This window comes from Haliotis asinina, chromosome 9 (genome assembly GCF_037392515.1).
Source record: "Haliotis asinina isolate JCU_RB_2024 chromosome 9, JCU_Hal_asi_v2, whole genome shotgun sequence".
Lineage (NCBI taxonomy): Eukaryota > Metazoa > Mollusca > Gastropoda > Lepetellida > Haliotidae > Haliotis > Haliotis asinina.
This window is the reverse complement of record NC_090288.1, coordinates 10,691,333-10,707,586: the sequence shown is the minus strand read 5'-3', so window position 1 is coordinate 10,707,586 and position 16,254 is coordinate 10,691,333. Positions and strand designations below refer to the sequence as shown.

The window sequence follows — 16,254 nt, the reverse complement described above, 5'->3', positions numbered from 1 at the left end:
GAAGGCTTTCACACGGTGTTGAACAGTGGAACCTGCATTTGCAACTTCAGTCTTCATACGAGTACCATGCATCGCACAATAGCATCTCTACATGAGTAGATGTCTAGATCCCAGCAGGATTCTAAACCAAACCCTTTCGAGCAAATTACAACCAGTGTCTCTCCTAAAGTCTTCGTAACCTCAGAATGTAAACAATTACAGAACTCAAAGTAATATTATTTAGTTTAGTATGTCTAAGCATCCAGTTGCTCGTCTATTTTTAGAGCAGAACGTAAGAGCGAGAACAATGCTATTTAATATACAAACAAGACGTGACATTGCTTTAAACGGATACAGTGTAGTTAATATCACTTCCGGGTACACGTCTACGTAAGTAGTTCTTAATATTACTTTGCAATTCCGTAGATTTAATATCTGAAACAATCACCCAATCAACAACATATGTTTTGATGACGTAATCGCCTGGCGATCGCGGGACAATACGAGTCAATCTCTCGAACTACTCATTAGTCATTACTGTTAGTTCTTGCGAAGTTATACACATACAATAATTGAACTTGCAACTACAATATACATACAAGACGTATGTGTGGTAATAATCTTGGCTAAAGAACATATTAAACATAAATACGATCTCGGAACTGTGGTACCATTACTCTGTCGTCGAACGATGACGACCTGACTATTACAATAGCCCCGTTTTAAAAAAAAAACTCGTCACGAGTTAACATATTTACATTAATACAGTATTGCGCATCCGATTAGCGCTTTCTTGCAGTTTGCCTTTACAAAATGAGCATGACAATGACGATAACAATTCAACAATACAATTATGCATCTTCAGACAAATACTAGTTAGATAATGTTGTGTACATACATTGATAATACCTTACCCTATGCTGATAGTTATGGATATTTTATACATACTTGTATCCAACACGAAAATCCAAGAATTAGAATATTTCTCCACGAATACATTTTTATAGATCACCTTTCATTATAATGTCACAACAAGGTAATCCATTTCTGGTAAAAGGTACAATTGAACACATTGTCAATCATCCGTCTGTATGACACTGTTCTTCAGATGGCAGAAAAAACCCAACACAGTCCTGTTCTGTACTCTCCAGGTTATGGTGCCGTTGGTTTCCCTCATGAATCACACAAAAACAAATCTTCAGATATTGAAAATGGAACAAACTTTAGAAGATTAAACAGATGATAAACGCATTTATATACAGTGAATTAACAACTGTAAAACATTTCCTCACACTGGAAGACAGCATTCACCCTAGATCCCAATTATCCATTATATGCCAGCTGGCTGCCATTTCCATGAGACATGCTTCTGATAAAGGCATCAGAAGCGCAATGTTGGTCCAGCTGCTGCTGAAACCGCGTTCCCTCAGCCGACGGTAGCACAGTCATGGCCTCCCAGCCTTTAGCGATGAACTCATCCAGCTGGGGCCTGCTAGCCGGGATGTCCTGGCGGGTTGGCCACTGCAACCCAGAGGTCGTCGCCAGGGCCTGTTGCAGGAAAGTATTGCTCTCTCGCAGAGTTACAATTTCTGTCTGCAGGTCAGACACAGCTGACATAGGAACATTTTCTACAGCCACTGGATGTTGTGCAGCCTGTGACTCGTGGGCAGACAGGGCAGAGCAAGATGTAGCTTTCCCCTTCTTGCCCGCCCTCTTGCCCCGGGAACGCCATGTTTGCCATGAGAAACAGTAGACCCCGGGGTCCACGAAATTCTGATTCGTGTCCACCTCTACGACAACGTCCCTGCACAGTTTGTCAATATTGCCTGTGATAACACTAGACTTAAAATGCTTGTGGGCCACATGTCATTTCAGACCCTTAATGGAAAAACGTGAGGTTTTGCAGTTCTTTACAGGGCATGCAAAGGTTTTATGCACCCATTGGTGCGTCTGCGCCCAGTGTTCCTCAAACTCACGGCGTGATGGATATTTCCTGGTGTCCAAACAGGCACGGCAGTACATGTTCGGAGTAAACTCTATGAACTTCATCCCTGGCGCCCCATCGATGACAACTCTTTCTTCTGCGATCAGTTCCATCACTTCGTCTTCCGCCACTTCCAGGTCGAAGATATCAGACATTGTACGACTGTAAAAGAAGTACGTAACACTCACATTAGACATGTTGCAACTCATAACAGTGCTTGTCACATTTCATTTTTCTAGATTCTCCTATGAATTGTGATCCATCATCATCAACTGAAGACAGAACTAGAGTAAAAGAAACATCTAACAACCGTATCTAGTAAATAGATTAGAAAACTTACAGCAAATCTTCTCCATTTAAAAGATAAGTCATTCCACACTCAGTCTCCATGCTGAAACCTTCTTTTGATCTCAGTTTGATCTGTTATATCAACAATGTAACTGCAACATTCAACTCTCATAAAACAAAATCATAACAATGTGTAGCAATATGTATTAGGAAACAAGTAATTGTTTTCAGATTCAAGGGGAACCCCAGTACGCAAACAGCATGTGAAAATTACTGAGAAGTCCACCATGTCGGAGGAGCATCTCCCTCACAGGGTAAAAGTCTGTTGGCATGGACAACACGAGGTTAGTTATTTGGACCATCCTGTATCCGGTAAGTCACATCATCAATCTGCTTGATGACTACCCATCCTTTCTTCCAGAAAGGAATGAATTTTCTACTGGTTAGGAGATTCTTCCCAGGATTGTATAACCACACTGGTTGTCCAACTTTCAGCTGTAACTCTTTTATTCACATATTGTACCTTTTCTTCCTTAATTCTGAAGAATGTTGAACGCAACGACGAGCAGACGCAAAGGCATATTCAAACCTTTCCCTTAATTCTTCCAAAGCTCCTCATGTTTCTGAGCATTTTCATTATGATTCCCAGTAATGAATTGATCTGTCAATCTTACTTCTCTGCCCAGTTTAAGTTCATTTGGCGTAAACCCAGTAGACTCATGTTTAGAAGATATTATTCGCTGTTGCTCTGTAGATGAGTGCAATACCTTCATCAGCTAACTAAAGATTTCTCAGTTCATCGGGCGACAATTGTTCACAATGAACATCTTTTAGGGTCACACTTCCTGTATCTACCACCTTGGACCTAGTCATTGTTTGCTGCAAGGTCCATTCTCCCGTTTGCACTGTGGACATGGTACACAAGGTCGGCGACTTAGGGCAGGGTCCGAGGTTATAAACAAAATTCCGTGCTCAACTCAAGTTCATGCTCAAATTCGTGCTCATACTCAAAATCGCGCTCAGCCGAGTTTTGTACTCAAGCAAAGGTTATAAAATATTTTGAGCACGTGCTCAGCTGAGTGCAACCCAGGCTCGGCTTATCGCAATACCGACAATGGGGTTCCTTTAACGGTAGCCTTCCCCATATGTTCCATTTCATCCATCAGAGAAATAATATCTTAATACCCATGCCAACAGAGAGTGCCTTACTCAAATCCGTCCAAAGCTAAAGCTCCCCTTAATTCTTTCACATTTAGCATTGTTGGTCTTTTAACTCCGAATAAATCTAAACAATTCTACATTGCTATCTTTACACAAACTTTCTGGAACCTGCATTGTACTGCTCTGATGTATCAGCTTTGAACAACCTTCTCCTTTAGGCAACATTCCTCCAAAAGTTGATAATTTTCTTGATGATCAAAGTTGGATTCGCTTCAAGTCTCAAAGTTTGGGAGTCGAGATTTTCTGCTGCTAAAGTGTCATTAGTTCTAAACAATTGGATACCTAAACATTTAATGCTACTAAAACATGTCTAAACCTTTTATATCAGGGCGGTTCTGTATAGGCATAACATAAATTTATCATGAGGCTTGTAACTTTTTTAGGAACAGTTGTAAACTTCAAGAAATGGTTGTTTAAACTTCTCTTAATAATCAGAATGTGATGACTGTGAAACTTTGACAGAAGTTTTCCATTATTTCTAAAACTAGAAGTGTTATATCGGTGATAAATGATAACGTACAGTTTCTTCCAAAGTATTCACAGACACAGTTTTCTGTAGAATCCCTCTTGTAAGGTTCAACAGATCACTTTGAACCAATATTTGCTTATTTACTATGCATTAAAAATACTATGTATATATACGTCTCACAAAACCAATGTCACAGTTTCTATGAAGCATTGTATTACAGATTTGAAATATGCTCTCGAAATACGTACACATCCATAAACCCGTGAAGATCCGGGGTAGAATAGGCCTTCGGCAACCCATGCTTGCCATAAAAGGCTACTATGCTTGTCATAAGAAGCGACAAACGGGATCGGGTGGTCAGGCTCGTTGACACATGTCATCGATTCCCAATTGTGCAACTCGATGCTGTTAATTACCGGATTGTCTGGTCCAGACGCCATTATTTTCAGACCGCCGCCTTATAGCTGGAATATTGCTGGGTGCGCCGTAAAGCGACACTCACTCACTATAAACACTCGTACATAAAGTTTAGGTATGTAGAAGCACTCGTTTTAGTTTTACAGTACAAGTTATCATTGGTAAACGATTAAGCCTTTGAACCAGTAGTCTGTGATCCACGTGGATGTGTATGGTTTGAGGCTGAATACAGATAAATAACATACTTTGTGTTACGAGGGTGTATTTTCTGTATGTTTTGTGATTAATTAAGTATTAAATTGTAATTGGGTCAGAATTATATTAAAGGTTTTGGTGTTATTATGGGTCACATTTCCTACTGAAAATTATATAAGCGATACGCCTCTAAGGCAGTACTTCAGAGTTACTTCACTTTACAACACGAGACCACTATGTCCCTTCTAGAACCCTCCACATTAGTGGCGATGTTCGTGTGTGCTCGAACTTTTGGGAAATGACTGAATGTATATATAAATGCTAGTTGCCGTGTTGGAGACGGACACATTCAGATTACTGGAGTATATCTATCCTTCTACCTCCGTCTACGTCGGATCTACAGACCTCTCGCTGTGTTACATTCTGCATAACTGTTTCTCTCTCGCACTAAGACTTTGGCGAGTTTGCTATATTATATTTTGTGACCCATTGCCTTAGATTTTGTCTCACTTATATTGTACTTGAAATCAGTATTGTGACATTGACTTTTGACTTTGTAAAACTTGCTCTCTGCTTATCTAATAATACAGAATTTGATTGGTTTAGACTTGTCTTTGTTCTGTTTGCGGATTCACAGGGGTTTTGCACAGGGGTTTCTTATATCGTTTGTCATGGCACATTCTTAAACGTAACATTTGTTTGACGGCTTAATATTAAATATTAATAAATGTTGCTATGAAAAGCAAAGATGAATTTGCAGGAATACTGTGAAACATCTAAATGTGGAAAGAGGTTGCTGGACTACAGATGACAAAACGTCATGGATGATCAACTTCTTTATGTTCACAATAGATATTCACAATAGCGACAATACGGTATTGCTTTTTATACCCGTTTCAAGCTTCAAGCTTACTGGGGAATGATGGGATGCATTACGAGCCCTAATATACCCTGTTTACAGACAATCGACAATCTCCACAAAGCCGAAATATTGTTGAGCTTATTTTCTTTCCTCCGGACACAGATTTGACATTACTGAAGCAAGAGTAATGTCGGATAACTACGCAAAAACAATATATTTCCTTCTCCTCAATACTTCGCGATGAGCATGCTCACTTGAATTTAACTTTGTGTCCAGAAATATTCAGTTCTCTGTTTCCCTGATGTTCCCTGAACCCTAGTCATTTAAACATTTGCATGTTTGTTACGGATGCCACCCGTGAGGCTTGTCAAAATGTCCAATAGTCACTCATAAGTACATGCTCATTTCATCGTATATAGAAGTCTTTGCTTTAACTTTCAGTTAAGATTCCACTGAAATAAATATTTTATTACATGAAGATTCGATAAAATTGTGATTGCTTAACTCGTACATTGAAACCCATCTATATTTTACAACCGCTTCAATCATTTGGGTTACCTTCTAATTTCAGAAAATAAATGCAACAATCTTAGCGGTCACTTAACACCGTCCCACCGCAAACAATGAAATGTGCAGTAAAAAAAAAAACAATATCAGTGATAACTGTCTTTGCAAACCTCCCGTTATCAAAGCAAAATAAAAACATCCTGCCAGCATAATCAGGTTGGGATACTGTTTCGTCAAGTGCTAAAGTAGAAAGTGGGTCCACAACACCTTATTCGTCATCTAATTCTATGTGATTACATGACAGTGCAGCAGCATCAACGAGGCAATGGTCTTCCCATCTGATTATCTGATAACGTCTGTCTTGACATTACGTTTTGATCCTTTTAAATAGTACAATCAGTAGTGGGAATACCACGACAGTCGACCAATGAATCATTTCGCTTGAAGCCCAGGTTTCCCAACGAATTGATCAGGGGTTACCTTGTACCATGTAAGAAGGACATGCGTTTATGTGGCAAGACGGGAAGACGAAGTGGGACAAGTTCTATATTTGCCAAAAAGATCTTTGATGTAGCTGGGATTATCTTTTTCAAGAATTGGCTCGATGCACTGATGTACCGTACAACCAAATTTCGTGAACAGCACATGCCGTACCTACATTAGATAGTCCCTCCAGATCTTCAGCAGTACCTTCTTGCATTGGTGAAAGGTTCGATTTTTGGTACAGATCCATGATTTCTGTATCAAATGTTTTAGATATAAATATGAAGAATCATAGTAATCAAACAAGCACATTCTTATTTCACGAGGCAATATGCTCCTTGGTGAATAGACAAACATGAAGTCCCTGACACATCTACATGTGCACAAATATTGGTTGATTGTAAAAAGGAAGTCTTGTGTTTTCTCTGTTCTGACCCGAGGATGGTTTCTCTGTTTACAGAGAAAGGAGAATCGGTGTTTCAATGCGTACGTCATGTGAGTTGACACACGCTGGGGGAAATTAAGATAGCCTTAATCAATAGTTTTGTTTTCAAGAAGTGTCATGTTATTTTCAGTTTAACCACATTATGTTTTTTCATGGAACGGTAACATTGACCAATTCCTTCGATATCACCAGCGTCTAATGTGTTTCAATATTGTCACAACCATGATACTATACAAGTGAGCATTTCTTACAGCCTCAATGAAGCCAACTATTGATTACAGCAGTCTATTATTCTTTCACCGTTTTCGATTTGTGCTCTCTAGCAAATTGTGATTCATGTGTTCATTGTAAATTCATTGTGATCTTTTTGACGTCATTTTGTTTACGTGTAAGACTTTACTTGTGTCTGTGCCTTCTTTTATTAGGTGAATCATTTGCTGAACAAACACGTTTATGATTTGTATTCTTAGTGTTTGTGGTATGCGGATAAAAATTATGTGTCCGCACATGTATGCACGTCTCTGCGACAGGGACACTACCTATTTCACAGCCCTTTGGTGACTGGAACGTATTATAATAACACGTATTTACTATGCATGCAAATCCCTTAATGGTCTGTATGGCTGAAGTGCTTCTGATGTGACTCTGAATTCTAACTCTTCATCACACTGAATACCAATAAATATCAATCGATCAGACACTTGTTCTCCAAGAGTAAGCCCGCTCCACGAATTGCCCAGCGCTCAAAATTTACATATACCTATACGCTAGATCTAAATGATTAACATAAAGCTTGTTAATGTCTGTAGTACTACAGTTACTTCATTCTCCTAAACCTGAACTGTAATGGTAAAAGTTATCACGATTTTTTGAATTAACTAGAAATCACGCCGTACTCAACACTTCCACTGTCGATAATTTATGCAGCTAGTCATTACATGTTCCCACATGAAATTATGTAGAGGAAAACGCACGAACTGGTAGTTAATCATGATGTTCAATGCCACCAGCTTCTCACACTTCACCTATTGATATGATTATTACGACAAGGTTAATTATACCGAGATACGGCAGTGTCTTCAAATTTGGTGACAGCCTACATTGGGGGATTACGCAGGCACCAAGTAATTTTGGTGATCTTGACCATTTTTCAAACTTATGTGAACGGAATGTCTTATGGAATGTTGTACCAACGTCTTTACATTTGGTGACAGCTTACATGAGAGGATTATGCAGACACCAGAAGATTTTGATGACCTTGACCTTATCGTCAAGGACACAAGAAACTTTGACCTCTTCTCATACTTTCGTCTCCGCGATATCTCGTGGACTTCAAATTTCGTGAGAGCACACACTGGAAGATAATGCTGAAACCAGTTTATATGGGTTACTTGCCTTTATTGCCAAGGTCACCACGACGCTTTGACCACTTTTCAACCTTTTGCTAAGACGATATTTCGTGGGCAGTTGTACCCAGTGTAACTTTGGTGACAGCCTACACTGACTGATTATGCAGACACCACTTGATTTGGGTGACCTTGACCTTACCTTTAAGGTCACCACAATACTACTTTTTAAACATATTTAAACGCATCAAACATTGCACCTAATTTCTTCATCATTTGGACAGCCTATTTTGGGTGATTTTACAGACACCAGTCATTTCAGGCATCTTGTATGTGACTAGAAAATAGAAAGTAGTAAATACGTGATAAATACTCCGTTCGTCTTTAGCGGCAGGGGACATTCCCATATTCACGGCAAACATGTTTTTGAAATGAAATGATTTGGAAATCAATCCAGATAGGACTGCGATGGTGCTTAGACCACGAAATACACATGCAACCAATCATCACTGCCTTGACTGCACTGGCACATGCACATACTAACTTAGAATTCCCTTAGTTAAAACGAGGCGGACTTGTTAATGTCTTTCCTACTGCCGTTATCTGTCTCCACCTAAACTGAACATTGCTGTATGTACAAAGTAATCACGAATCAGTAATAACGAATCCAAATCACACCGTGGAAGGTACTTCGCAATTTCAATGTACACAATTAATGCAAGTACAAATAACATGTTCCCACGCTTTGGAAAGGTATATTGATACTGGTAGTTAATCATGGTCTTCAATGCCATCAGCTTCTCACACTTCACCTATTGATATGATTACTAAGACAAGTTTAAACTTACCGAGATACGGTGAAAACTGACTCTGAGGTATTACAAGCACTCGTCGCGCAGTCCAAATCAATGGAGCCATACTACGTTTCCAACTTGCTGATAGATTCAAGTTAGATTCAGTATTAGTTCAAGAGTCCGTTCGCCTAGGAGACATCAAGATATAGCGTTTACCCGAAACCCATCATACCGCATTCACTGTGTTGGTCGCATGGGCCGATCAAGTACTACATGTAGTTGCGTGGATATGTGCACAATATCAGTATACCATGATATATTATGATGCCTCAGTTAATTATAGGAATAATTTCAAGTTTGGATAGGAAGTGTAAACGTTAGCAAACGTTTCACGGAGAGACATCTTATGAACGCACCACCAGTTCCCTCTATTACCACCCCTAAACACAACGAGTGATATGCACGTGCAAAACGCAGTAGGCTCATACACGTGCATAGGGTCCGATTCTTGATTTTGACGTTTTTCAAGAGGGTCGAGAAATCACTTAGAACATTCATCTTGCATCACACATTTGTTTGTGTTTGTTTCTAGTCGTTTGTTTTAAACCCAAAATCGTATAGATACGTGATATACACCAGACATCTTTCAAAACCGACTACATTCGAAATAACTATGGTTGCAAGGAAATGCAAATTGTGATGCTCTCTCAAAACATGAAATAATATATCAACATTGATTGACGCCGAATAAATCTCCTAAATATTTTGAATTGTAAATAAGAAAATGAAGTTCCCCTACTTTTTTAAAGAGTATATTAACAATCCCTGTTGTTTGGTGTTTTGTATATTCTTTCCCGCATCTATTACCATTTCCACCAAATAATTAATTAATTAATCCTTAATTGATTTCTTGCTTTTACAAGTTATTTCGGTTAGATGGACTATATCTCATACGCGGAACTAGCTTCAATAATTATGGTATATATGATCTACAATTAGGATGCATACATTGCTATCACTCCAACTGAAATGTAAAGATCCTGGTTAGAACTGATTTTCAGATACTCAAGAGTCGTCTAACCGGATTGAGTTGTCAGACTCTCTGACTGGATTGACCTACGTAGATCAATGCTCATGCGGACGATCAATGGATTGTCTAGACTCGATTATTTACACACCGCCTCCATATAGATGGTATCTTGGTGAGTGAGGGATTAATATAAACAATACACCAACCAACAAAACAACAAAGTCATCAGTATCCTCCGCAGTGGCAAAACACTCTTCATGAGCATGTTTACTAGTTATGACGATATCAAATGTTTTGGCCAAGTGGAAGCAGAGGATTGAAAATTTGTTATTCAGAATTCCAAAACTACCAAAAGGCACCACTACACCACCAGACCAATCTATGTGCCAAGTTTGGCGAAGAAACATTGAAAGGTTTTACAGGTCTGCTCTGAAAATGAACACTACCAAACAATTCAGTCAAAGACAAATTTGTTGCCATGGAAACGCAGAAATATATTTATTCAGTCCAAAACTACCGAGAGGCACCAGTACACCACCTGGTCTATCTATGTGGAAGATTTGGTGAAAAAAAGTGAACGGTTTTGAAGTTCTGGCCCGTAAAAGACAAATATGCACCTGGTCTGTCCCTGATTTTCATCCATATATACGGGAAAGACAGCTGTTGCTGAACGCCAGGCGCTGTTCCATATTCGTCAGAGGCTCCTGGTAATCACTAAGCATGTGTAAGTAAACGTAGTCTCAGTGTTTTTCGTTACATTTCACCGCTGAGTCTAACAAACCCTAGCAGAAGGTCACGTCAGGTAACCTTTGAGCGACCTATGACTGTCCAATCAATAGCGAGACGGTTAAATAGATTTAACCAATCAGACAACGGCTACTACTTAGGGATCGGAGGGACTTACGTAATATTCAGGTCACTGACACAGATCTCTCCACAAACCAATATATAACGCAGTTATTTGATCTGCAGTATATACGTTTGGGGGATTCCGTTGACATGGTTACCCACCTGACAGCAGCTGACCTCTCTCAGGCGTATCTTCGTGTCTCGTTGCCACTTCCGGGCGCTAGTTCCTGTGGCCTTCATCAACCATCCCAACAACCCCAGACGATGCAACGCTGCTGTCAACGCTGAAGGAGGTCATACACGCTACTGACTTTCGGATCGCACTATCACGCCACCTCTCGTCATTTTAACTTGTAATTGTGTGAAATTCCTCTTTAAGTATAGATGATCCAACCTGTCAATACTGAAATCTTTCCGACAATTATAAACTTATTTACGTGTGTTTGAATTGAATCGATTGCCAATTTCAAAAAGGAAATGACGGGTTTCTGAGGGTATGTTTCTATTTTTAGTGGTTCAGTGTATGTCATCACGGTTTTAACTGTTTAATCTCATTGGTGTTGGGTCGGAGGACAATCGAGACTGGTCATTGGCTGACGTAAATGATGCGCACAACATTCTACCCATCTGCGGAATCACACATTCTGCAACCAGGGATTCGCTTTCACCACTAGGGTTCCCCACCAAACCTGACAGCATGAGACACAACGCCAGACAATAATCAGGGATAATTTTAAGGATATTCAGATATTAGCACAAGATTTGAACATTTAGTTTAGAAGAAACGTGTCTTAAACATAATGATTTTGAAATTTCTAATATCGCTGTTTTTCATTTCTGGGTGATAAGTCAACCTGAGGTTCTTCTGGTTTGGCGGTATCATTTACAGACAAGAAATATGTGTCCGTCGACCCTTCCGTCGACTGGCAAAATAGTCGCCATTCGCCAATCGCCTATCGTCATTGAATCAAACGTTTGCTGTTAGACCAGTGTGATTGAAATAGCTCGCCAGCATATTGACGAACTGATAATTTGCACGACCCCGGTGAAAGACGGACGACGTCCACTGAACTATGGAGTTTGGTTTAATCGCTCTCATACTGACATATCTGGTAACCCCAGCGTCTGCTTTAGTCAAAACCGGTTTTGGAAACAAGTGGGACAATTTCACAAATGTCATAATAACAAGTGACATCCTATCTGAAGTTTCCAACACTGGAAGCGATGCCGAATGTGTGTCGCTGTGTCTTATGACCGAGGCGTGTGTGTCTGTATTTTACAGACCACAACGTCAACGGTGTCAGCTTCATGATGTGTTGTTCATGTCGCCTCAGGATGGACAAGAGGAGGCGGGGACAGTGTACTACAGCCTTACTTCAGGTACGTAATCTAAAATATAATTTAGGTTACACTTCACCACTTTCAGAAAAGTGAAGACTTTACGTGATACGCGTTACGTGATGAACGTTAACTTAGACCAAACTATTATCGTTACTTTGTGAAACAACATTTATCCTAAGCTGCATAAAATTCTGAGATTTAAGTTTACAAATGGCACGGTAAATATGTGGGGATTTCCAATCTTAAATTCACTTTATTTGATTTCCTTTTTATTTAAAGTGAAAGTCATCGGTATGTTCTCACCGCAAGCAGGCCATATGATGCTTACATATTTGTGCGGTGGCTGAGCGGGTAAGATCATCATTTTATGCTCTGGCTATTAAATGCCTTCCACTGAGGGGTTTGGATCCATGAAGGGCTCAACCCAAAGGAAATCCTCGCACTAGGATCTGTGCATCACTCAGTGAACATAGTCCCGAATACAGAACATGTAACTTATTGATTTGACCACTTTCTAGAAGGCGTTGCGTATTCAAGCACTTTGTAATTATATCCATTACCACATTTAATTCAAAATTCTATACCAAATTTGTCAATTGTGTGTATTTCAGCCACATTTCAGTACAAAGATTTTAAATATACGTTTGTTATCATAGGTAGGGTCATTTGGCAGGAACAGATACTAGCGGTCAGGTACTTAAAATTGACAGTCAGGATTCTGGGCAATTTACTTGCATAATAGAACACGCTTTATTCTGAAGTGCAAGGAACAACATTTCAAGATTTAAATTAAAATTGTAATTGAATTGTCCGTTGTCACGATCCGACTAATGACTCATAATCCTCTTTCTCCATAAATACACATCTTGGAAAAGCCAAAAAAGGATGCCACCCTTCTGACTTAATGTATGAATTCTTTTTGAAATATTTAGGTAGTATCTACAAGAGATGAGGACAGCACCACTATATTTATGCTATACGGTCGATCACATATTGTGAAAAAGTTGTCATACTGATTGTATTACCCGGTGTTACTTGGTTTTTTGTGTTTTTTTTGTTTTAATCATGCACGATAAATGTATAGGGCCAATTTAAGACAGTTAATTACACAAGTGTCTTTATGTACATTGAGATCCGTTTGATGGAACTGTTGCCATGGCGTCACATTAACAATTTCTACATATTTTAACTGAACACAATCGCCAGCTGCTGTGAGGATGATGTAGAATCCAGCTGGGATCCATGCAGTAGCAAAGTATGGATCCTAGTACAGAGATCTACTTTCAGTTCTTGACAATCTATAACCCGTTTTTATTGTGTACTGTCTATCGTGATTTAATTTTACAATACGTACTAGTTTGAAATTAAATATGTGTCATACCTAGTATGTACTGTCCTTCGATGTCAGGTGTTAACGTTGTAAATTTATATATTTTAATTTTGGTGTAAGTTAAATTGTTCTCGTCACGATGTGGCTGAAATACTGCCTATGTGACACTAAATATTAAGTCACTCATTCACTCTACACAGTGTACACATTTCTCATACAATTTGCATATCCGGTGTTACTATTACCTTCTGTTCGTAATTAGTGACACATAGGTATCAAGTAAAGCTTCTCAAAATAAGCCAACTCTATCCACATTATAACTATTTTGTCCCTCATAGATGCTTGTCAACCCGGCTACATCCACAACCGTCCTCTCAACTTCTGTTATCAGCTTCATCTTGACATTACCAACTACGCCGATGGTCTTGCTGACTGTAATTCAAGAGGAGAACACTTTCTTGTCATTGACAGTCCTGACAAGCAGAGTCACTTTGTAAAGCAGGTCACAGCCTCTACAGGTGGGAATGTAATCCTCTATGACATGACAGGGTCTGAGAGTCAGTTTCTCTTAATGAAAAGGAACCGTGCACATATGTCAGTATAAAGTATATAGGTTAGTTAGGAGGCAAATATATTGTAAAATAAATTAACGAGGCTTAATCCACTTTTTGAGTAGGGCTCAAAAAGCTTGCATTCAAATAGGACTTGTTAATGAAATAGTTCAGCTAGGCCAGTACTGAAAATGCAAACATGGCAACTACATTTAATCAACATGAGGCGTTTGTCTTACGAAGTAAACCGGCAGAGTTACCTCCCGTATATTATGACGAAATTGGTGCTAGTTGATTGAATCTAGTCTTCCTTTTGGTCTCTAAGTTTAACAATATTGATATTAATGGTATGTGCAAGAAAAAAAGACAGATGCATTATGAATAACACTGAAAGCACCGTGGTAGATTGACTGTGTGTTTTAATCATAAACCACACCTCCATTACTGTCCTTTGAGGACAGGTTTTATGTTATATACATATTCCTAAAAATGGTCACACTATTTTCGTCACGGTATGGCTGAAATATTGCCACTGTGACGTTAAAATAGTAACACACTCAATCACTCATAAATAAGATGCTTTGGATCTTGTGTCTCGTTATATTATATCACACTGGTGATAGTGCATGGTGTCGAAAACTAGCATTCTCTGTTGTACGTACCTTTACAGAGAATAGTGAGGCAATATGGGAATGTCTTTACTGTGTTTATTATGATGATAGGGTCTTCTGATTTAGTTGTTCCATCATTCACGGTACTAGTGGTCTTTGTTACTTTGTTACATTATTCATGACATGTCAGAACGGGTCTATCTGTGTTTATTACGTGCATCGCCCCTTTTAGCAGGACAAATGATAGCGATGATTTTCAAAGTAATAACGTTTCGTGAAAAAAAATACATGGTCATCCAACAATTATTGTCAAGCGCAGATACCATTATACAGACCATTAAGAATCAATATGAAAAAGTGCTGATTCTTGGTGATTGCGACCATGTAACGTATGCAAAGGCTAGTTCAGCTGAGGAAACACAATGGCATGTCGTAAGAGTATTACATGGGAATTGCAAACGACATTAAATTTCACGCTGAAACATCAGAGTTTCCTGCACATATACCACAAAATGTTTTGTTATAATAATACCTTCTCAAATGGCGTATGCTTTAGCACTGATAAATGCAAGTGGAATCTCATGTGATCGCACTTAACACAAGTACTTCTAATAACAGATGATGTGGAGATCGCATGACGACTGCAAACGGTGGTCCGAATTGGTTTCAGTGTCCCAATGTAAGGATAGTTTAAAATATTTATCCCCGTTGTGAAACAATACTTAGTCTCACAGTCCTCATAAGGAGAATCCAGTTGCTTTAGAGGGCATGAATCCACGAATGCTATATGAACGTGCCACTGAATATTGACAACACAACGTGGTTATCTTATAACGTCTGTCTTGACATTATCCTTTAATCTTTTCAGATAGTAGAAAAAATAGCTTCTACATCGACGGATCAGATGCGGCAACTGAGGGGCAGTGGGTGTACCACGACAGTCGACCAATGACCTATTTCGCTTGGAGCCCAGGTTTTCCGTATAATCAAACAGAAGACGCAGATCACCTTGTGGCTACCAAAGCAGACAATTCGTTTATGTGGCAAGACAGGAAAACGAAGTGGGACAAGTTCTATATTTGCCAGAAAGATCTTTGATGTAGCTGGGGTTTTCTTTGCAGGAATTGAGTCGAAACATTGATGTACTGTACAACCCAAGTTGCGAAAGCAGTCCATTCCGTACAAAGAGTAGATCGTCCATCTTGAATATTCACCTTGATCTTCTGCAGCACGTTCATGCACTGGCAAAAGAGGCGATTGATATAGGACCATGCTTTCTGTATCAATTTCATTAGGTATAAGGACACATTCTTATCAATCGCGCATGCTGTTAATTCATGAGTCGATATGCTCACTGATCTTCAGACAGACATGAAATCCCTGACTACCATCTACTAATTCATTCCATATCACAAGTGTCTCACATGTATTAATACCAGTACCAGCATGATTTGAGAGTGTATTCATATCTGCACTGACCATCACTGGCTAAATTAGTAAACACATCATTTCTTCTACTTCGTAGCAAATTTCCTAAAGGCTTAACTAACTG

The 16,254-nt window shown here is 39.2% G+C and overlaps 1 protein-coding gene and 1 pseudogene across 1 annotated transcript; one reads left to right on the top strand and one right to left on the bottom strand.

The window, feature by feature from the left end:
• Positions 1-1,302: 1,302 nt before the first annotated feature.
• Positions 1,303-2,118, bottom strand: LOC137296570 (uncharacterized; annotated as a pseudogene).
• Positions 2,119-12,191: 10,073 nt separating this feature from the next.
• LOC137296851 (tetranectin-like protein) lies at positions 12,192-15,800 on the top strand. The gene is made up of 3 exons (XM_067828719.1): positions 12,192-12,249; positions 13,879-14,058; positions 15,571-15,800. Exons 1-3 carry the CDS (start codon positions 12,192-12,194, stop codon positions 15,798-15,800), a joined length of 468 nt encoding a protein of 155 aa, XP_067684820.1.
• Positions 15,801-16,254: the final 454 nt, after the last annotated feature.

Bases quoted from the DNA above. Each gene is read 5' to 3' on its own strand.
- LOC137296851 (XM_067828719.1), top strand. From the start codon at position 12,192: ATGTCGCCTCAGGATGGACAAGAGGAGGCGGGGACAGTGTACTACAGC. The intron at 12,250-13,878 runs GTACGTAATCTA...TGTCCCTCATAG, and splicing joins GTACTACAGCCTTACTTCAG to ATGCTTGTCAACCCGGCTAC. The intron at 14,059-15,570 runs GTGGGAATGTAA...TAATCTTTTCAG, and splicing joins GCAGGTCACAGCCTCTACAG to ATAGTAGAAAAAATAGCTTC.